Source organism: Anopheles coluzzii, chromosome 2 (genome assembly GCF_943734685.1).
Source record: "Anopheles coluzzii chromosome 2, AcolN3, whole genome shotgun sequence".
Lineage (NCBI taxonomy): Eukaryota > Metazoa > Arthropoda > Insecta > Diptera > Culicidae > Anopheles > Anopheles coluzzii.
Genome location: NC_064670.1, coordinates 48606746 through 48630766, shown reverse-complemented (window position 1 = coordinate 48630766; position 24021 = coordinate 48606746). Strand labels below are relative to the sequence as shown.

At 49.1% G+C, this 24021-nt stretch overlaps 1 protein-coding gene across 1 annotated transcript; it reads right to left on the bottom strand.

The window, feature by feature from the left end:
- Positions 1-31: 31 nt before the first annotated feature.
- LOC120951155 (autophagy-related protein 2 homolog A) lies at positions 32-23735 on the bottom strand. The gene is made up of 10 exons (XM_040369702.2): positions 23362-23735; positions 21262-22737; positions 8463-8862; positions 7699-7801; positions 5050-7629; positions 4752-4972; positions 1286-4666; positions 1058-1212; positions 835-981; positions 32-751 (listed from the first exon to the last, which is right to left on the bottom strand). Exons 2-10 carry the CDS (start codon positions 21427-21429, stop codon positions 521-523), a joined length of 7386 nt encoding a protein of 2461 aa, XP_040225636.2. The 5' UTR covers positions 21430-22737; positions 23362-23735; the 3' UTR covers positions 32-520.
- Between the last annotated feature and the right edge of the window lie 286 nt (positions 23736-24021).

The window sequence follows — 24021 nt, the reverse complement described above, 5'->3', positions numbered from 1 at the left end:
CGGTTTAGAGCAGTGTATCGATAAGACATGCTTCTGTTTACATCTTAAACTTTATGGATCTTCTTGTTTCCACTTTAATAGTTGTTTTTTTACTTTGCCGACTTTCTTATCCTCGTTTTAACATCACTTAGTTCTTATGGGGTTAGTTTAAGTTTCGTTTCGTCGAGTACACGAAAAAGTGACAAAAATATTGTGAATCCTGGAAGATTCTTATTTATACAGCTACCTTAGCTTAGAGTTTAGGGCTCTTGCCACCCTATTTATCAGAGACAGAGAAAGAGAGAGAATGTTGACATGTTGAACAAGACACACGTACTAAGAGTTAAAGGACCGAAATAAAAATATAGACGATCGTCGGATCGCGCTCACTCTCTATGGAACACATTCTGCTTTGTTTAGACTATAGAAAAAAACACACGCACATACACATACAAAAAAAAAATAGATTCGCTTCGATAGCGAACTTCGGTCACTCTGCCAGCATTCCAGTTTAAACCACATGCACACAGCATTCACAGCATTACTCTACATCGTCTTTATACTTTTCGCGCGCTTCGGCACGCGCATCCGGCACGAGCTGGTTCTTGACACCGCCGAGCACGTTGCTGGTAGCTTGGGTGGCCAACACGATCGGTTGCACCACGATCGGCGGTATTTGGCGCATCACCGCCCCAACGGCCCCGGTGTAACCCTTCTGATCGTGCTCGAGAGCGGTGATCTCTACCAGGTTGTGTGCCGTCTCCGTAATACCCTGTTGAGATGTGAAACGGGAAATGGCGTTATGAAAGTGTTCCTATTCTAGTTCTGTTGCTTTTTTGCAGTTGCTGTACTTACCTCTCGTACTATCTGTATGGCGTTGGACATTCCTTCGCGAATATCCTGCGGTGGGTGCAGACGCTTCCGCTTGCCCTTGCGGTTGCCTCTACCGCGACGGATCGATGGTCCGGGCGAAATCATGTCGTATGCCGTTTCCGCCGTTATCTGAAAATAGAAAAACAAAATTAATGCGTGCTGGTTCCGGGTCGTCGTGCTTTTTTTTGTGCGTTTCCCCCATTACCTGCAGTAAATGTATGATGCGGGTGGTAATCTCCAACGCTGCCAGTGCGGTGCGGGCCGTGAAACTTTGTGCCCCGCGTTGCAATCCTCGCACGATTCGGCCATCCTTCTGATACTGCTCGATCGGCAGCCAGAACAAATCCCAAATACCTTGAACTGCAACGAAGGAAAAAGAAATAATAGACACATTCCGGCGATACGACTGCCTTCTCGCTTGAGGTCTACTTACACAGCTGCACCAACGAGTACATCGGCCCAAAGCCACCGATAATCTTCGGCAGCTGATGCTTCTTAATGTCCTGCAGCCACTCCTGCAGCAGGAAGTTTAGCAACCGGTCCACTCCCAGCAAACCGTGGCGGTAGGAGATTTTCTTCAGCCGTATCTCCGAACATTGCAGCTGGCCGAGGCCCATCAGCAGCCCCGCCAGCGAGCCGTGCGACAGCTCCATCCGCTTGCCGTGGTAGTCGATGCGGATCGGCACGTCCGGGCTGAAGATGACATTGCGGAAGTAAATCGGTGCCGAATCGCCGGCCTCACTGTACGCGCTGCTTTCCTGCGTGTCCTTGTGCTTTTCTTCCTCCTCGATCAGCAGCATCAGGTTCTCCGACACCATCTTCTTCGCCTGCAGCTCCTGGACCGCATCGGGGACGGATTCGACCGTCATCACCGGCGGCTGGTGGGCGGGCGTGGTTTGCTGCGAAGAACGTCCCACCGCCGCTGCTGGGCCGGCGGGTACGGTCGCATCGTGGATGTCGCCCCCGCCACCGAGCTGGTTGAAGAAGGTGATCAAAAACAGCAACGAGTCCTGGTCGATGTTCAGCCGTATGGGCAGTACCGACACACGCAGGCAGCATTCCTGCGCCGGCAGAGCCGGATTCGGGCGCATGTGGAGCGCCTTTATGACCACCATGTGGTTCGTGCTCTGCTTGCTCGTTGGGCGGCTCGGCAGCTTCGGGTGGTACAGGAACTTCTTGATGTTCGACACGGCCAGCCCGTCCACGATCTCCAGCTCGTTGATCAGCAGCACCTGTCGGGACGCTTCTTTCGTGCTGGATGGGTACGTTTCGTGCGAAAACTGTACCTTGCTGATATGGATTTCCATCGTCACGTCGTGCTTACGGTCGGGGCCACCGCGCGTTTTCCAGGTTAGCTTCGCCAAAGCGGCACTGGCTGGCCCGACGAAGCTGACCGACGGTGAACCCTTCGAGTAGCTGACGCCCGATTTGTACGCCTCGGACATCGGCAGGGCAGTGGGCAGATGGACGGTACCACCGCCCGCGGCCATGGTTGTCTGTTTTTCCGCCCTGCCAGTTCCGCCCACCGCCGCTGACGGTTGCTTCGCCTTGCGCCGTCGGTCCTCTTTGTTGAGGAAATCTCGACCACCGTAAATGTGCCAGGTGACGGTCATCTCGCAAATGGTGTAGCGTTCGACCGCACTCGGGAAATCTTCGGGCGCTTTCAGCAGATCCGGCTTGCCGCTCGGTATGCTGAAATGGTTGTCCACGATGCGGATCGGGTCTTCCGACACCGGTACCTCTTGGTTGTGTGAATCGTCCCGATGCGGTCGCTCCTCGTCGGCAATGATGCAAAAATCATCGTCAGTGTCCGAGCTGATTTTGCGCTGGGGGAAATGAGACACGCCACTGCCCCCGGCAGACTCGGCGCGCTGTTGATTGAGTTTGTTAACGTCGCCGAGCTCCTTCGTCACCTGCGGCAGCGCCTCCACGCCCGTATCGTCATCATCATCGTCTCCCAAGCCATAATTGATAGGTGGCTGACCAAGCACCGATCGCTCGAAGTTCATCAGCTCGCGCATATTCACACTTGCATTATCATCATCCACATCCGCTCTGGAAGGATTCGAATGCTGCTGCTGCTGCCGGTCATGCTGGCGCAGATAGTGATCGTCGTCATGGTAGGACGACGGTATACTCGAACCATCATCGATGCTCAACGAATCATCGTCCGAACCGAAGCGTCGCTTGTTGCTGTTACTGTCCGAGACGGTCGATTCCTTCCCTTCCTTGAGTAGCCGCTCCCGTTCGTCGGGGAAGAAGAACATCTCTACTCCTGCACCGCCACCACGACCGCCACCGAGCAATGCATCGTCCCCTGCTCCGTCGCCACTCGACGTGCTTTCAATGTACAAGCTTTCCTCCATCGCATCGGCCATCAGCGTATTGACGTGCTGTTGCTGCTTCGGCGTGACGACGGAGGCGCTCGAGGGCGGACGTACCGGCAGCAACTCGCCCTCCGGTTCGCCACCCATCGGAAGCCCTTGCAGACCGCCAATATCCTTCTGCTTTTCAAACGATCCACCGGCACCGAGCGCAGCTGCTTCCGAGCTTCCACCCATCGAACCGCCCACCGGAACTTCCGCATCCATGTCGCCGTCCGGCAGCAGCAGATCTCCTTCCGCCGCCAGGTACCCAATCAGCTGGGCCAACGCACGGGCAGAGTCTGCGCACGTGCGCACGTGCACATCGTTGATGGCAGTGCGCAAATCAAACTTGGGGAATTTTACCGTCACTCGTTCGTTTAGCATGAGTGAAATCTCGAACAGCCCAACCTCGACCACGCACACCAGCTCGTTCGATGGTAGGACGGTGATTTTGCTACTGTTTTGCGCCACCTGATGGCTACTGCCGGACGATTCCTTTCCACCGGACGATGCCGCCGCAGCTGTTTGTTGCGGCGCTAGACTGAGCGTAACGTCCTCGGCGATAAAGTTCAGCGTTAGTCCACTGCTGGTCGTAGTAATGTTGCTGCTGATCATGAACGAACCAACCGTTATGACGGCCCGGTACGGGAAGTACAGTGGCCGATAGTCGATCGCGCAGTCCCACAGGTGCAGATGCATCTCGGTGACCACACCGAGCGGCACGTAGCCCTGCACCGGATAGTCCACGACGTCGAGCATATCGAGCAGCTGCGTTAGCCAGGCATGCTGCGGCAGCGTGGAATGGTGCCGCAGCGTGGTCAGCTGTATGCCAGCCGCCATCCGAATGCGCTTGATCGCCAAATCGGGCACGGACTTGATCTGAATGGCGAGCGAAATCATTTCCCGGTTCGCACATCCACGCTGCTCGTGGAGGGTTAGATTCTTCGGCGTTGGGTACAGGGTGCTCAGCAAATACGACGGCAGCACACTGTTGATCAAGCGCAATGGCGGATTGTTGGACGGTGTCGGAATCAGCCCGCAGTGATAGAATTCGGCCGACTTGGCCTGGATGCACAGGTAGCCGAGATTGGCGTTGCCATGGAACCCGCTCACAGAGAACACGTAGCCCGAGCTCAATCGAATCACAAACTCCCCGAACTGGCCGGGAATGACGTGTTTCTGGGCGTCGCGTACGGGTGCAAACATCGTCAACACACCCTGCCCAATGTTTAGCCGGAATGCGACGGTGTTGGCATTACGATCGGCACCACCGCCGGCCGACGGTGCAAGCTTGCCGCCATGGGAGGAGCTGCGGTGTGAGTGGGAGGACGATTTGCGCCCAGTTTCGCCGCCATCGAGGTTGGAGCTGCGCGTGCGATCATACACCGAGTAGAAAATACCATCGGAGTCGGATTCCGATTCAGAATTTGTGGCCGACGAGCTGGAATCTGCAAAATGTATTTAAACAAATATTATGATGTGAAGCTTATCTCTTCTTTCAGTAGCTAGAATTTAAATTCCCCAATAGATTACCTAGTTGGATTCCACTTTGGCACATTGTGTAGGGCATGTAGATCGAGTCCATCATGCCCATGCCAGTGAGATTGATCTCTGGTTCGCGGAATGAAACACGAGCAGTGCTCTGTGCGTTCAGCTGTGCCTCCGCCGCAGCCGTTGCCGATGGAGCACTAGGTTCCCAGAGTAGCAGATCCGTGCTGATGCGATTGTAGATCACTTCGTACAGATGTTTCGACCTGCAAACCCCAAACAAACGGTGTGTTAGTACCATCCGCATAGCTATAAATCATGTAGCGCAAAATCGAAAACCTACTTCAACTGCAGACTAACAACGGGAAGATCCAGGCGAATCTGCAATTTCGAACGTTTCATCGCGCACGTACAGAACGTGTTCATTTCGTCCGTGTCCCCGGGCAGCGTGAGCGTCTCCGGAGTGTCCGAAACTCCCGAGGTGGATGTCTTCGAATGGGGAGTATCGCTCTCCCGGCACACGCGCTTCGCGCTGAACGGCGTATCCTCCTTGCACCGGCCGGTAGTGACGCCGATACTCTCGCCCGACGTTGGATCACTGTCACTCTCTTCGTAGCTGCGATAGTGTCCCGTGCCGCCCGCTGCTTTCGATGCGTGCGGTTTCGTAGTCGAACTACACTTGGGACTCTTATCCGGGGCGCATTGCACCGGCTCTTCCAGCGCTTTTTGCAATGCGGCCTCGCTAGGGATTTCGATTATTATTCGCGGGTACTCGACCGCCGGGACCTGCCCGGGTGCGGCATTCTCTTGCATCACAGTTTTGCCTATATTTACACCACCACTAGAACCAGTGCCGGCGCCCTTCGGTTCCGCCTCGTAGTAGAACAGCTTAATTTCGTTCGCCGAAATATCGTACACAGGATGCGGACTCAAAGCAATGCCCGTGCGCACCATTTCCAGCTTCAGCAGAAGAAAGTCGGGCCGCACGTTGCGCCGCCACCAGGGCACCCGTTGCGGATCGTGGATCGGCCGTAGGTCCGGTATGGGGAACCGCAACCGGAAGTCGACCGACAGCGACTCAAGCTGCAGATCGGTTTTAGCCTCGAGCTTGGAAGCGCGACCACTGGCAGTCCCCGGACTGCTTGGCGATGGGACAGCCGGGGAAGAGCCTCCCGCATTGTGGTAGTAGGACGAGAACGGTGACTGATAGAGCAGCGCGCTCAATCGATCCAGGATGGTAATGTCGAACTCCGTCAGGAACGGAGCCATCATGATGTGAATTTTCGTACGGGGAGGCGAAAACCGTTTACCGCTCGTGCCACGCAACGCGTTGCAACTTTGCTCGAAGCTGATGTTAATTTCGGGCCGCTTCGGTAGCGAGGAGCTGTTCGGGCGCAGTTCACGGTAAAACTCCACCAGCGGCACCGAAACCTCCAGCAGTACCTCACGCAGATCCGCTCGGGCAATTGAAATCGAAAAGCGCAGCAACGATCCACAGCGATTCCGCTGCTCATCGCCCTCCAGAATGAGCGGTGCAAGAAGCAATCGCAGATGGTTACAGTCACAGCCACTGTCCAGCACGAGTCCGGCATTGTTGATGTCGTTAGTGCCGAGCCCGAGGCCCAGGTTACCGATGGAGCGGAAGAACCGATCAGCCTTCGTCTGCAACTGCTGCACGCTCGTTTCGGAGAGGGGCGATTGCATCGTATCTAGCTGGCTACTTTCCAGCAGCACATCTTCATGCAGTAGAACCAATGCAAGGGCGGCCACGCGCACATTGAACTTGGAAATGTCAGCGTTTGCGTCGGGATCGATCATGCGCCTCCGGCTGGCGGCCGACGTTGCCGTCGTCCTCGACGCCGTACTGCTGGACGTGAACGAGCTGGTCATCGAGCTAGTGGATGAAACGATTGATTCCGAGTACTCCTCGCCGTCGTCGCCCCGGTATGCGTCCCGCTGCAAAAACTCGGCCTGCTCCTCGATCATCGTCTGCATCGGATCGGCAAGCGACCAGCCCTGATTGATGCCGATTCCTCCGCCCATGCGCGTCATATTTTGCTGATACTCCAACTCTGCTGCAGAGGACGCCACTTCCTGTCGCTTGCCACCGGACGCTTTCGGCCCGGCCGACTGTAGAGGTGGCGGCTCTTCGTTCCCGCCCAAGAAACTATCACAAACCAATACCAGCGAGTGTAGCTGGCGCGGTGTCAGGAACAGCTGAATCGAGCCCACCGACAATTCTAGCTCCACGTTCGGGCCGGGCAGATTGTCCGCCTGCTTCATCTTTAGCCGGATCTCCTGCTTGGAGGTGATCTTACCGACGATAATCTCGCCGGAGCGATACATCCGCAGGCCCGAATCGCCCAGCTCGTCCTCGCTGCTCTCGGGGCCCTCTTCCTCTTCGCTCGGGTCCGTTTCCCGATCCGTGCCGCTGCTGTTGCTACGCCTATAAAACCCGGCCCCCGCGTCACGGCCAATCGGAGGGCTACTATTATCACATACGCTTGTTGTGTTGCTATAGCTAAAGTATCCATCCCCATCGATGCCACCGCCGAGGGGCGAACCGCTGCCACCTTCCGACATGTGTGAGATCGTGCTACGGAACTGTTCACTGTCGATCATGCTTGCAGCATACTCCGGTACCGACGGATCCGCCGCCCCCGTGAAATGCTGCTGGCGACGACGCATGCGCGGATTGTCTATCCGGAACTCTTCGGTGTAGAAAGTGATGCCTTCGATGGTAATGTGATGGGTGGCGTGTGTCGCAATTAGGAACGATTTTTCTTGCTGTTGCTGCCGGCCGCCCCCACTGCCGCCTGTGACCGTGTGGTCGGACACATCCGAACCGGACGACGACGACGATGCCGATGTTTTGGGGGCACGGTCCGGCGGATCATTACCAGCTTCATTCTGGTAATCGATACTGCAAACAGAAAAAAACACTCATTAATAACAACAGACACTGTTTGGGGGGGGAAGTTGTACAGCTTACCTTTTGATTTTCACTATCACAGCTACCCCTCGGTCACCCTCGGGTGACAGATACTCTATTCTTACTTCGGTGTCAAACAGTTTTGCCTTAATCCTATTTAGCACTGTAAACGAGATGTTGAGATGTATTAATTTGAGTAATCTATTGATGATGGATAACGTTTAAAGTTCAACGCAGTCAATACATAAGGTGAGATATCTTAAGTACATCTATATATCTGAGACCGGGTAAGCGTAAGGGATGGCCAAAGAAAGCCAGCCTAGTTCTCACTCGGTCTACGCGTGCTTCGCCACATTGTAGACACCAACGCACACAGCCACATCTGAGATAACGTACATAAAAACAGCGTCAACAACAACGCCCCAGGCCCAGTTCCCTAAGAACTTTCAACTTATCGCGCACCGCACTCACACCTCTCTTCTTGAGCAAGTATGTAAAGAATACAGCTAGCGCAACAAAGTAAAAGGTAGCCCCTCGTCCAATCTAATCATCGCCGACTTTGCCCGTTGCGCACCGCTAAAATAGGTCAAACTGAACATGTGCGCTAAGTGGCTTGCGTTGTGTGCTGTGTACTTCCTCAATGTGGGGAGTACGATCAAGGTAGCGTTGGCTTTGCATTGAACCTTTGGAACAAAATTACACCAAAATTAGGGCCTCTGAACGAAGATGTTTGTGATCAACTTTGCATCCCGCAAGCGGTTACACATAGCATTGACCTCTTTAAACATTTGCATTCCTAATTACCGTGACAATGAATAGCTTACCGTTGTCAATGATTTGTGCAAAGTTTTCCAACCCTTCCATGGCACTCGGGGGTAATTGTTGTCCAGATGCACCGCTGCCACTGACTCCTCCTCCTCCTCCTCCTCCTCGACCACTGTGGGTCGAGTAGCCGTCTGCTATGCTTCCGCCGGTACTTTCCCGTTCCAGATACTCCTGTGCCAGCTGCATCGAGCTGGACATTGAGGACCACATCGATTCCAGCATCGAGGTGCCATCGGTTGGGCGGGCCTTCGGTCGCAGGCTTATCATTAGGTTGGACACCTCGATCGAGCTGTCCTTGGCGAGGAGCGATTCGTACGGAACGTTCACCGTCACCGAGCCAATATGGCCCCCGGTAACCTCGATGCCCCATCCTTGCCCTTCGCAGAGTTCATTTAAGGCCTGAAATAAAAGTAGGAACAATTGAAAAGATGAGCAACAATTGAAGCGATGAGTGCACGTGTTATAAATGAACAAGATATCGTAGTGAATTGGCGTCACTGTCGATGCTGATTAAATGCCCAACTGCCCCAATCTTGCGCACAAGGACAAACAACGTTTTCGGGTCAACAAACGCTAAGCCGTTCGGGGACTCCAAAGTCCACCGTCAACCGCCCAACCCAAATGCCAACAACGAACAGTGTTTGAAGGTTACAGCTTCATCTTCGCTAACGATAACAACAGCAGAAAAGCAACAATTTGCACCCACATAGTGCTGATGCTTTTGGTGCTGTGGCGCGTTTCTAGAAACAAAAATGAATACGCTGGCCATCCACACACACACACACACACATGTTTGAAATGGAAACAAATGTGTTCCGCGTTCCGTCCCCGTGGAGAGCTCAGGGTCAGCAAAGAGTTTTCAAGCGATGAATACCCGGGACGGTAGCGTGGGGGAAGTGACGACGGTCTTTAAACCGATAGAAGGTGTGTTGAATGTGAATCCAAAAGTAGTGATTCTCGCTTGCGTTCTGTAGCGTTGTGACCAGCGCCACACAGTACCGCGCGATGGAAGAGCACTTCCATAGCACGTGGAGCAAGGCAGGAAGCAGTGTGTGCTCCCTTCGCCACGATTTGAGCAACTCGGCCAGAGACGCCTCGGCTAATCGCTTGCGTTTTGTTTGGAGAACACGTTTTGCTCGGTCGCTATAGACTGCTGCCACGTGGTGCGTGCGTGCAAACATCGTAGTACGCGCGCGAGATCGCCACACAGATGAATCTTTTGTGTGTGGGTCGTCGGCCGTCGGTCGGTTCAACGAGTTTGATCTATACAGATGTGTAATGTTAGCAACGCAGGAATAGTGCTAGCGTGACATGAAATGTGGGACACGCCAATCATTATTGCGCTAGGGTTTTATTTTTTCATTGAGTTTTCATAACAATCTTTCGCTTTCTCTTTGTTTTGCAGTGTAATTTATGTTGTATATATGTTTTGATACAGATTTTTGAACGTGGAGGACTAGACCATAATACTAACATCATCATCGGACATGGCGCGTATCTCTTCAGTGTGGTAAACCTTCTCTCCCTAGGTGAGAATACAGGGTTTTCCAAGATATTTTCCAGTGTAAACATTGTTTTTCACCGCGTGCAAGAAAAGTTATTACACATCACTCTGATATTTCATTTTCATCATAGTAATTTTTAATTTCTTCAGCATGATTTTCAACACTACAAAGGGTGATGAGATCAAACCATTCAAACTCCAGTGAAAAACGATGGCAACAACCGTTGAAGTGTTGAAAATCATACTGAAGAAAAAATGAAAATTATTACAGGGCTTTCCAAATCATTTTCAAATGTGCACATCATTACTCACCGCCTCCAAGATGTTTTTCAACAGCTGTCAAATTGTGTATTTTCATCAAATTAAAATTTCATTTCTTACGCATGATTTTCAACACCCTACAAAGAACTGTCAAACTCAAGCCAGCTTGAAACGCGTTGAAAATCATGTGGAAGAACTGACAAATTATTGTAATGCAATTACAACATTTGACAGCTGTCAAAAAACATCCCGCAAGCAATGAAAAATGTGGTAAACATTGGAAATTGACTTGGAAAACTCTGTATGATGGAAATGAAATATCATGGTGATGTGGAATAAGATTTTGCACACAATGAAAAACAATATTTACATTCGAAAATGACTTGGAAAACCCTGTAAGGTGTGTTCGTGTCAACACTCTAGCTGCCGATTATACTGTAACTAGACTTTTACATCTGAGCGAACGAGCGAACGGTCCTACAGCCTTTCCGCCTTTCCTACAGGAAAACGTGTCAGCCAAGGCAGAAGGAAGCAACGAAGACGCTGCGATCGTTGCCTTCATCTTCACTAACAATGTTGAACATCCAACAGGACGGGCGGGTATATCGTTTGTGGTACAGGACGGTGGCTGAGGAAACGCAACACATACAACAGTGTGCGTGTGTGTGTGTCTTTTTATTTAACACGCCCTTAGATCACGCTTTTTTTTTGTGTCAATTGGGCAATCGGTACTTGAGCATACAAAGTTGGTAATTGCCTTGCGAGTGAAGGTCTACAGTCATGTAACGCTTCCTATGGAGTCATCGAACGGGGAAATGTGTAGCACTTGAAATGTATATTTTACACAAAGTAATAAGTATCATTGTACAATTATAATGCCAGAAGTTTTTTTTTATTTCGTTGCATTTTTGTAGTAAACAAACACACATTACAGTAAATGGTAAAACAAAACCACCACGACACACCGAACATACTGATTTAAAAAAAACACATTACCGGGAGGGAACAATCAACTAACCCCACTCGGAATTGTCATAAAGCAACCCTCCCAAGAACATGCCGTGCCAACACCCTGCTCAATCCCACCAACCCAACCCATTCGTCCCCAACGCACCCCTTACACGTGAGCGAACCAAAGCTCGTGGCATATTAATCACAACCGTTACTGCAGAGAGACAATTCTACGCGTTTGCATAACAATTACAGTGACGTTTCCTCCTCCGCGACCCGGGCCGTCCGTGGCCAACCGGAATCCCTCGATCTCTTGCACGCCGCTTTGTACTTTTTGGCATTATTAATTTAAATTCTATCGATAGATGGATGATGGTCGGTGTGTTTTCTAGTTCAGGGGGGGACACTAACAAACCAAACGTTTGCCAAATGGATGTGCATCGGTCCTCAATGTGGAACCGAATTCAGTTTATTAGGTGGCAGGGTTAAACCGGGCCATCGTTGTGTCGTTAGCATTGTAATGAGATTCTTTAGCAAATCAATGCGCCTGCTGCAAGGCAAGCAAGGTGTGGAATAATAACAAGCAAGCGAATCGATTGGACAAACCACTTTAAGAATCGAAATTTTAAGTCTTTCTAATCGGCTCATGTCAAAACTGGTACGTGATTTGCTTTGCAAAGTGTGTAAAGGCGATGTTTGTTCAAACAGTTTTTACAAAGCACTCGACACTGTGATAAGAAGCACACCGTACATTCGTATGTTTTTTTTTGTGAAAAGCTCGAAACACATCGTTGTACAGCAGAAAAATGCTTTTCTTTTCCATTCCATTGAACAAAATCATATGTCTCCGAGGGAACGTGCGAGACGACGCTTTCTACTAGCGTCGCTTCCCCAATGGCACATCGATTGGGCAAGGTCAGTTGGTTCGATGTGCCAATTTTTCGGGCGTTTTTTTCTTCCTTTGCTTGCCTACGACACACACCAAAACATCCGGAAAACCATCGTAGAGTTTGCTGCTTCTCTTTTCAGGAAGATAAAGAAGAAGAAGCTGTAACAAATGTATTGCGAATGATGAAAGAAGTTAGCGGCTGGAGAACGATAGAAGAAACAAAAACCCCTAACAGAATAAAAGCAAACATTTCGGAAGGATATAAAACGCAAGTGCTGTTTGGCTGTATCTTTAAATGGTCCCACTCTCACCCAACCCACCGCACCCGTTCCGAGGGTTGAGAGGTTTGGGTTAGTCATGGTCATGGAAAATGGAGTTGCGTGCGGGTACGTACGTAGAACGCGACAGACGGGGGCACCAATTTCCGCTCCCAAGGTTAATGTCGGTGGGGCAGGAAAATGTCGACACGCAAATTCCGTGTGTTGATACGAGCAAATTTCCATTTTTCTGCTGCTTAAGCGTGTTGCTGCAGGAGAGAGAGACACGTCATCCATTCACAACTCCATCCCAACTTGTATTTACAACAAAAAAAAACATGGTTTTGCGCAGAACGCATTTACCGACGCCAAAGGGAGTCGCAATCAAAAGGGGTACGCATCGCATTAGTGTCAATGCGTGTGTAAGTGCGAGCTATCGGGACGGAAATTTGAACGCAAATAATATCATCAACCTTTTCAAGCGGGCGCTAACACTAACACCCCGTGCCTTTTTGTGTCCACTTGCCCAGAGCATTTCGCGCACCAGCGTGCGGATGCGAGAAGTGAAGTGAATTTGCGTCGCAGTCGACAGAACCGACGACTTTTCCACGGTTGCGCCGCGCTCTTACAAGGTTTTCGTTCCATTTTTGGACTGGCCGCAAAGAACCGGACCAGCCTGCTGTCGGTTACTACCACCCCCCAGATGGTTACACACTCACATTGGCGCTGGTTTACACCCCTACCAGTGCCAACACACTGCTCACAAACTCACTGCTACTGTCAAGCCGTGTACATGGATGTAAACACACACACACACAGTGGCAAGCAAAAACATGCCAGTTTCCCAGGTTCAAGGAGCTGCTGTAGGCCAAAAGACTGTTCGACGCACACGCACCGCGCCCGCCTTACGGCCGTCATCCGATCCGCAACAGTGTCGGGCAAGACGTCGCCGACCCGGACCATGGCAAAGCGAGGAGTCGTCCGCTCTCATCGAGCGACCGTTGTTAACGGCTGTTTGCTGCAATCAGCTGTTAATGAAGCGCACGCGCTTACCTCCCTCTCGCGTGTGTACGATGTACGGTTGTGTGTGGCACTGTACCGTGGGGGTCAGTCTCTGTGTGAGAGTGTATGTGTGTGTATATCGGTGGAACACTACAAGCGCGCGATCGCGATCACACACGCGGCGCAACCTTCAACTTGGTGGCGCTGGGTTTTGCATGTCTGAGCTACATCAGGAAGCCTTTAAGGCACCTCCAAACATGGTTATCAATCGGAGGTATGGTAACTCATCTACGATTACTTCTTGTTTACGATGGGATCCTTGACCTTGTGGTGAAACAAACTGCTGCAAGAAGACGTGAAGCATATTTTGAGTAGTTTTGTTGCACTAACATAAATCCAAACGTGTCAAGTGCGACATACTTAAGCAATACGGCCGAAGCCGTTCTTTCTGAATAATAAGTGCGACATAGACTTCCCAAACTCTCACAAGGTTGAAAACGACAAGCTGACTAAAAGCTAGAACTAATCGAAACGGCAATAGTGGAAGTGTTACGATTATTTTGCTGCAATTTGTTATGACCTTTTAGCTGCGTCGACTCTACTTAAGGTGGCTGCGCAATCGACCACTAACGGTCGGTAGTAAACAATAACGGTTTATATAGCGTGATTTATGACTTTCCCCACACATACGATCAAACGCTTCCACACAGAACATAGCTGTGAGGGATATGCCAGTAAAACAAACGCCAAGACAACTTGAATCGTCTCCAACTGCTTAAAACCCTTCAATAATCGCAATTGTTCATGCAAAGCATGATATGCGGGAGTTTGTATCTCCACTGCAAGTGTGCCCCCTTCGCTGTGACAAGCATTTGTGGTCCCGGGTGTCGGTCTCGATATCCACAACACAACAGCGCGCAGCGAAAGGGAGATCGGGAAGTGAAAGCCTCGATAACATGAGGTGTATGATTAGTTTCCTTTGTTCGGATAACCTCGCGCGCTCACACACACACACAGCACAGCTTCCTACCCCTCTAAGCTACTCATTGCACTTTTCCTTTGCCAGCGTTGGCCAAACGGAAGTGGAAGAAACTTCTTTCCAGTGTGTAGTGTGACTGGCGTCAAATGGTGAATGCCAGCACCACAGTTGGCACCGTTCAGTCAGCACAGCTGGGAGACGCAACGATGGCGAACGAACGTTAAGCGCATCCAAGGGCTTGTCCATAATGTTCACGAAGCGCTATGGAGAGGAGAAGAAATGTAATACATTTCTACTGTAAAATTAATCTAGCAGCAAAAAGACTCTGTGCTGGAATGTAATCATTGAAATGTAGGAGTAAACCGGCATTTCAAAAATATCTGTGGAATCACGTGGAATAGGGGAAAACAACCTTTAAAGCATTGAAGTTTTATCTCATTTGTTCAACTATCTTTCAGTTCAAATATTAATTTTAAATAATGATAATATTACTCCACGAACAGCAATCACACCTAACGCTGACTTAATTTTTATGGCGCTTTTTTACCCCCTAACCCCCTGCAAATCAAACTAAATAAAGCGCATCGACCACAATCGCCCGAACGAACGGCTGCTACCAGTACCACAATTTGCCCCTTTGTCCCATCACCCCTCCCGACTGACGTGGCATAAAACATCCCTGGCTCTAACCGATTGCCCGTGACACGCGCATACGACAAATCAGCATCAAATCAGTGAAATAGAAACGAAAAAAGGGAGTCCAGAGCATTTCCCAGAGCAAGCAGACAGTAAGAGTAGTAACCGTGACAGATAACGACTATGATGCTTGGGTCTATTGGGTCTCGCGGGGCAAATTGTTGACGGCTCCGACACTACTCCGACACATGTGTGGCCGGGCTGTGTTGTTCAGTATCACATCCAGCGAAGTAGGGTAGTAGGGTAGGATGTTGGATGGCTTTTCAACTCCGTATCACTGCCAGACGGTCGGGCTTTCGAGAGGCTTTGTTAGTAAACACTGTCCGGCGGAGTGTGGCACGGAGTGGTCTGTTGCACTTGCAGGCGTTTTGATAGGGATGGATGGTCCACCGGTCGTGTGGGTAACCGCGAGGAGTTCCAGGAGAGCAATAGAAAGTATTCCAAGTACATCCATCCCCTCGAAACGAGGAATGTGTTAAGATGGTGGTACACAAAAAGAGCGATATTAATTAAACCATTCTGTCAGCAGAAGTAATTTGCTTTGTCAAATTCGCTCGGAAATGGATTGATTTATCACGACTCATGAATGGTGTTTTCCACCCTGTCTCCCATCAAACTGGTAATGAATTTGACCCCCAGACAGGGACCAACCATTCGCAGCACATCAGTTTGATTGGGAAGCAATCGATGAACAAGAAAGCAACGCGTATGGACAAGTTTACTGCACTTGATTACGGTGGCTTGTGTACACTGCTTATTAAATTTGATTTATTAAATTAAGCTACAGCCAAATAATAAATAATTTATAAACCTTGAAGAATAAAAGAGCTACAATTTGCAAAACAATACAAATGCATAAAATAATGGAGCGATTTTACCCAATTTATACATCTGAAGAGTACCTCAGATCAATAAGCATTCCTGTACCAGCACGAACTACCCAGTAAAACAACACCTTGTAATTGTATGAGCAAAAATGGAAATTAAATGCATCCGGCATCGCTTCAACAACATCCAGACGCATTTATTAATGACCTCGGTGCGTCTCTTGCTGACAACTTTTTGGAAGAAGGGAAACGTTACCCAACTTCCTTTGTGCAGAAATAAACGAACAAACACATACCCATACACAGGATAATTATTTCTTCTTTTTTTTGCAAAACAACAAAAAACACATGCACTCACTGTGTAAACGGTGCGCTTCATCTATGCTGTGTGAATGCTCTCTTCCTGCATTACCTATTCCTTCACACACAAACGGGGGCGAACGAACGCCTTCGCCGGGGTAAGCCGGGTCTCGGAGGGAAAAAAAAACAAAGAGAGCCCTCCGACCATAATAGCATCAGACAGAAGACGGGAGGAAGAAATAATGGCAAACACTGAACTTTGTTTTGTTTCTGGCCCTCTCATGAGTCATCCTCAGTGAAAGACTCGGCAAATTGCACTTTATTTTATGATGCACAACCGAGATAAAAAGGGCAATGTGGAGGGAAATTTGCAAAACTTTAATATTACATATCGTATAAATGAAGGCTGTCTTTTTAAGAATTTTATTTGCTATCCAATCAAACACCTTCAATGGATATGGTTTTTTTCGGGATTTACTTTACTTTACACCAAATCACAAAACCAGCGTGAAGAATACGCCGCCACTGTCCGTCCTTTCAAGCGAGAACTATCCAAACAAAGACTCCTCGAGACGAACGGCACGGATTGTGATAAAGAAAAGGTATCGATGCATAACGCGTGGTGTGTAGATTTTGACGGTCAACGGTGAGGAGTTGAGGAATCACTACCAACACCGTGGATTAACCTTTCCGGCCATAGATTGACGGTGTCATGCACCGCGCAGACGACGGCAATGACCGAACGTATGGTCGCGGGCAGGATGGTCTGCGATTATCAATCGAACCGAGTGGGGAACCGAGGAAAGCACACCCGCGACCCAGCAGATAGCGAGAAAAGGATGTAAAGCAAACGTTTGCTAAAATCTACCCATCAACCCATCAACATCGGGGAAACGGGACAGCAGAGAAGGGACACAAACGCAGCTCGAAGGAATCGTCTGGATGAATGGGTAAACGAACAAAGAGAAGTTGGACAGAAGGAACAAGTTCAAACGAGACTAAACGAACGCGGGACTGTGTGTTGGAGAGCCAATAGTTCAGCCACCAGCCCATGCACCATCCCCGTTAGCAGTCTAGTTTCTTGGGAAGGTAGGGGGGGAGGGTTGATACTGTCTCATTTTCCGCACCGGAACTGTGGGCAAAAAAGCGCGGACTGTACACGACGCAAACACGACGAGGGGTGTTATTTAGGAAGACGAGCCGGAAACACCTGAACTCACATGACCCTGCCCGCAATCTTGACACGACTGGCACGCGTCTGGGTCGAGGCAAAGGAAGTGGCAGCATGGTTAGGAAACGATATCGGTGTTTTGGATTCGAGATATTGACGTTTTACGAGCAACAGCAGGGCGAATTGGAATTTGCAGGGAAAATATACACAGAATATATGATGCAGAATGAGGTTTGCGATTGGATACATCTTTCTCTTTCTACGAACGAGGGATGATTTGATTTACACGATGCTCACAAAGCTAAACCAATGAAAAAACACGAAACTAAACTACCCTCCGCGAATAAGGTGAGTAGTGTACAATTTTATGATAAATTCATTCCTCCTCGTGCGAAATAGAAAGTTTAAAAGCATTTGTTAGTTTTATTATGTGCACACCAATGTTCAATTAAACTGTCGAGTGCTTTATTGCTCACTTAGTGTTGGGGCAATCGGTCAGCAGCTGCGTGACGAGACAAACATTCAATAAAACAACAATCAACAACCCGGTGTTCGATAGCGCTTAGCGATAAAACCAAAGCTGAAACCCAAAGCAATAATTTTGAGGGTGAGATCAGCATCAACTTTCATGATGGGGTTTAAAGCGGACAGGAGCCACGACACACCAAGCATGGACAAAAAAAACAACAACCCCAAATCATATTCATCAACACCACTCCTTCGGTTGGCAGCGGTTAAGAGGGAGAAGATCTTTGAACCGGTTTCAATCAGCCAACGTTCCACAACCATCATCCCTATATTTCCCCTCCCCGGGGGTTTAATGGGCCGAGCACAGTTAGCGTTTGATCGCGTTGTGTGTAGAGTTCTTCTTGCGGTTGCTTCTTGGAGCGGCGAAACAGCACAACATACAAACAGAACAGAAAAGCAGCCGCGAATTGACGACGACATGTGGAAACGAGCAGACTTTGCTTAGGAGCTGTTGGACAAACATTTGCACCACTACCATATGACTCACACAACCAACCCCGTGCAAACTAAATACACGCGAACATGGGATTTTCGTATATTTTAGGGTCTAAGGGAAGTGCTACTGAATAATGTGTGCGATTAATAAACTGTAACTTTAACAACAAACCTCGATATCGATATACATTAAAAGGGACACTGGTACTGGGGATCTTAACATAACAACTTCCTTCCACATACCAACAGCCATCATTATATATCATTGGGCAAGAGAGAAACACACAAAAGCGCACCAATAATTCCAATACTTGAGGAGGTGCAATACAAACAAACAAAACAAAACACAAACCATTTGCTGATTCTTGTGCCCTTCTCTCAAGGCAACAAAACAAAACCAACACTGCTCAGCGGAATCTCTCTTTCGAAGGAAAACTATGCAAAAACCACCCTTCTACCACTGGTAACAAACGAGTATCGCAAAATACGGAAATTGTTGCAGGAAAAAACAAACCTTTGATGCATGATAAACGGTCGAGCGTAACAACGCAACAGCAACAAAAGCTTATCTTTGAAATAAAAAAGAAGCATCAGCAACAAAGCAATCCCACCAGCTGCGTATACCACTTCATAGAACGGAGGCAGAAGAAGGAAGGGGTCTAATCATTGAAGCGTTTCATCTTAAAGTGTCTGATCGCCCCCCCTGATGTGGGGGGGGCACATACGTATCGGTGCGTAGGTTGGGACAGTTCTTACCACTCAAAGCAACACATATTACTATCATCCAACGCAGCAGCAGGGGCGACCCCGTGGTGTAATCGTCAACTCGTACGACTCAATAACCTGCCCGTCATGAGTTCAAACCTAGAATGAATCCTCTCCCAATGGCAACGATTTGACTATCCCGGCTGTGTGTGGTAATGAATTAAGTCTCGAAAGCCTGTATTGTATAGGACGGGCATGTCCGCGTAGGATGACGTCACGCCAAATAGAAGAACGCAACAGCAATAGCAATAAATCTTGTAAAAAAATACACTGAATTTGTTTAGTGAACTACTCGAACTGCTTTGTGTGAAGTCAATCGATTCCCCTTCCTCATATGTTGCCAATTTTTCGCACATTCATAATTTGCCACCGGGAAGTCTTTTACGGAATGACTTTGCGCCTCTTGAATCCGCTGCAGCCTCTTGCATTCGCTGCGCTGCACAAGAATGTCACGGCGCCATCAGAGGGGCGCGCAGCCAGCCGGGTAACGCGCAATTGACACTCGTCGGAAACACATTCTCCTCCCCGACACAACCCACCACCACCACTACCACCAGGGCAACACACACCTTAACGACGTCTCATCAGTTGCAACAACCGCAGCTACACTCAAACACAACCCGCCCCGGTCCCCCGGAGAATGCGGGCAGGGATTTGTTGCCGTGACCATAAACAACTGGCAGACATCTTTCGGCCAAATCAAAACAAAACTTCACTTGATGCAGCAGCAGCAGCTGGGGAGTGTGCATTGGGGCTTGTTCAGCTTGCACCGATTGTGCTGTTGTGAGCGAGCCGGGGCGAAAACGGTACTTATACAAACACACATACACCAGAAAAATACATCTTCCTCAAAGGTAAGGTGCACTCACCGGCCGCGTGACGAAATATGTCGCCGCGTCTCTGTCTAGGTGGTGGTGGGGGTAGCGCGGACACAAGTTCCCACCGCACCCCTCGGGCACTATTTATAGCTGTTCCCTGCCACCGACCGGCGGCCGGGTTGCAAGCCCTTGCGAATTCGGAATCGAGTTGACCGATGATCTCCACCACTCGGCCGCACACACAACTTGTGGAGCGAACAGCTCTAAAATTATAATACGCTTCTCCTACTCCTACACGCCTGCCTGCCAGCCTCTTGCCGACGACATACAGTGACGACTAATCAAAGACGTATTTCATTCCAATTTTACATAGAAATGTTAGAAAGCTATACAATGTAGCAAACGACTCACTACGACGCAGATTCGCCAACAGACGACAGGCAAAAGGGTGCGATGTGGTGTGTTTTATTCCCAGACAGTGCCTGATAAACATGGCACGGGATCGGGCTGATATCGGCAGTCCATTTTATTGCCATTCCCAGAGAGCTCGTTGCATAGTTTGTTTGATATACGAAAAAGTGGGAAGCAATAGTTCACTTACATTACTTGTTGCTATACTCCTGGCTTCGGTATCAAACAGCCCATAATTCACAGCTGCGCACTACTTCATCCATCACCTGCACTACAGTTTTATTCATTATCATTAATCCAAATGGACCTAATGATAAAGAATACGAAAAACAACGGACACGGCAAACAATCTGACAGTCGTCACACGCGTGTCGTCACCACACGGAACACTCTGCGCGTATGTTTACGCAAATGAAACAAAGAAAACAAGTAGACGCAAAACAACACAACGCAATTGCGAAATGGCCCAACCAGCACCCCGACCTAGTAGCAGCAGGCAAGTGTGCATCATTTGGGGGCTTGTTTGTGTTGCCTCCAGCCCGAGACTGTGGTGTATCTGTACTTGGGTACTGCTATTGCCATTCCACGAGATGGTGTTTTAATGATGATTTGATTGGATTTCGGTTCAATACGTTGAAGGCGTTCTTATTCCACGTTTTCATCTAATCAATTCGCAACTTCTTATCGCTCCGCGTATCAAAACAAGACCATTTTGCTTTGTAGGTCAATGGCGACGCCGTTGGCATATATCGAGAGGGGGGATGTTATTTTGTTTGGTTCTGTTTGTTGCTGTGTTATTTTGAACAATTCAGTCCGGACCAGACAGTTAAAACTCCACAGGCAAGATAAGACGACATACACAGATCGCTCTATTCTTTTGGACGCTCTGACACTACTACAAGTACAATCATTATATCATCGATCGTCATTAAATAACGGCCATGCGCCCAATCTTAACAACATTGACATCCTAAGGGGGGGGGGGGGGGTTTATTTGTTCTCACCTGGCAGTACAGTGTGACGTTGTGCACGGTTCCGGTGCCATTGTAAAAGTCAACGTTCAGCTGATCGAGCGTCAGCTTCTCCTCCAGAAACCGGCCCAGATAGCGCTGGAGCAGAAAGCGGCAAATCTTCTTCTTGATCACGTCCGACCACGGCGCATACCAGGGCATGATGACGCAGAAAGATACGGACGATGGTGCTGTTGCTGCTGGTCCGTGGCTGATCCGCCGCCGATCCGGCTATCAGATGACGGAAATACGATCGACGACTGGGTTGATCAGCAAGGCGCAAGCCGCCGCTGGGGGAGGGGGGAAAACCGCAACAAAAAACTGCGCGCCACTCTGCGAACTACGGTCCTCCCAAAACCGTGGTAGGGCAAAGCAATTCGTCACTCCTGGGGACACGTTGAACACGCTAGAACACGTTTCGTGTGTGGGGCGTGTGTGGAGTGTTGTTATCGGCTGCCCGCGTGTGTGCCCTCCTTTCCTCCCGATTTCTGCGTCGTGTCAATGTCCAGCTATTTCTGCAGGTGCTGCGTACTCTTTCCGGGCGCGATTTAAAATGCCTGCTCCCCACTAGCGCTACGCTTTAGTCACAGAAACTAGAAAAACAGGGGTACACCACCACACCACCACAGAGCTAACGCTAACACAGAAACTAATGCTATTCCAACAAAGGGACACCACCATACAACACTATGGAATAAGCACGGAGTACGAACACTTCTCGCGATGAGATCACTTCTTCTTCTTCTTCGTTTGCTTGTGCTCCTGACCCGTGGAGGGTGGCTTTAGGGGAAGGTTTCCGTTCGCAACTTGTATCGACAAGTTTGTGCTGGAAGTTCGTTCAATCGCTTCCTTATCTTCGCAGTTTTACCTACGACGGTGCGGGTGTGTGTGTGTGTGTGCGGAAGTATGGATCACTTTTGAATGCAGGGGAAGGGTTGTCCTGTCCGTTCCCAGTCGGCTAGTGTGGCTGATCTATGGAACGTTGCAATTTTAATAACACACACACCCCAGGCTACGGCTACAAAGGCTGCCCCGAATCAGCGGCGGCGGCGGCAGCAATGAACGTCGGGATCACCAGCGGAGAGACTGTGCTTCTAACGGCTGGTTACTGTGATCTGCCTGCGATGCTGCTGCTGGTGCTGCTGCTAGCCCTGCTTGCATGTGTGTTGGTTCCTTCGATTCTCTTCCGTTTCGTTCTCGCTCCGCCCTGCATGGAGCAATGGAGCGTGGTTCAGGCCCTCTCTGTTCTGCGCCCGCTGCGTATGGCGATTTCTTTGTTCACGCTCTCAGACACCCGCGCACACCGTACCGTACGTTCTCTTTACCACCAGCTGTTCGCTCACTAAACACAACAGAGCACCATGCGCGATCTGTCAAAACCTCCACCGACAATTCCGGGCGTTTTTTCACGCCAACCACTCTACGGAAAAGTGGACAAAATGTGGATATTTGTTTTGCGAGAAAATATCCCTGAAAAAGAAAAGAGAAAAAAAATGTATAAAAAGAGCAATAGAAAAAAAGAGTTTTCAAAAGTGATAGTTTTCCAATCATTAAAACAAACTACGTTCTATTTAGCTCCAATGCACAAAAGAATACTGCAAACAGAAGAAAAAACACAGCATTCTTTCTCGCTCCTGTTGTAGGAATTACACGCACTGCTCCGGAGTTCCGGACACCCTTTCCCTTACACACAACACACAACATCAACACAACAACATCATTTCAACACACCAACGTAGTTCGTACATGCACACCCGTTGCATGTGTGCGTGAGAGCGACCAGTAACATCGGTTTCGTCGTAGTTTCTGTTTCACTCGTTTCGATGAAAACAACCCCGTCGCGGGCACACACTCCCACCCCTTGCAAACAGCTCTCTATCTACACTACGACGGAATGGCCCCCAGGAAGAAATGCAGAGACTACTTTGTTAGGCTGCTAACAGCCATTGGCATCGAAGTCCAGTTTGGACAGGCCCATTTTTTCATCCACCTCGCATCAGTCGCTAAAACGCAAAATACACATACACACAAACACACGATATCCGATGCAATTTCTGGGCAGTTTTGTTAAACTGAATTGGACGATTTCCTTACCTTGGGGAAGTTTCACCACAAAGCACCAATCCCGTGTATCACTTTTTGCTCACCACTGTTTACTCACACCTCTTTCGAAATGCACTCAATTTGCGTTTGTATGTATCGACCATCTCTCGCCACCTCGCACCAGCGCCCTGCGTGTCCCCGTGCGTTATTAAACTTATTATTATATTTACGTAATTAGCAAAGCGTACGGTTGCGTACGCACTTCAATCGTGGCGAGCTTTGGCTACTTTTGCTTAATTCTTTTCTTGTCCCGTTGCACTGTCGCGATTGGCCATGCGGGACTGGCAAATCATACTTTTTGCGTTGTTTCTTTCTTCGATGGACGTTGCTTTGCTGCGCTTTTCTGCGAACTGCTTTGTTTACCACAGGGGTGCAAGATTTATATACCAATACGTTCAGGTTAGCACGTGGTGAACCATTTGACATCGAGGCGTTTGACGTTTGGGGTTGCGAATTGTTCTGCATTGACGTAAAGTGAACGCTTTTCATATTTTTTATGGGTTATATTTTCTAAACATAGTTAAAAACGTGTTTTTACTGAACATTTTGACCACAAGCAGCAGTTTTGATCTAAATTAAGTTCATTAGTTGTTTTTTAAATTTATAAAAATTACAACAACACAATTAATTTTGTGCCATGAATTAAGCGTT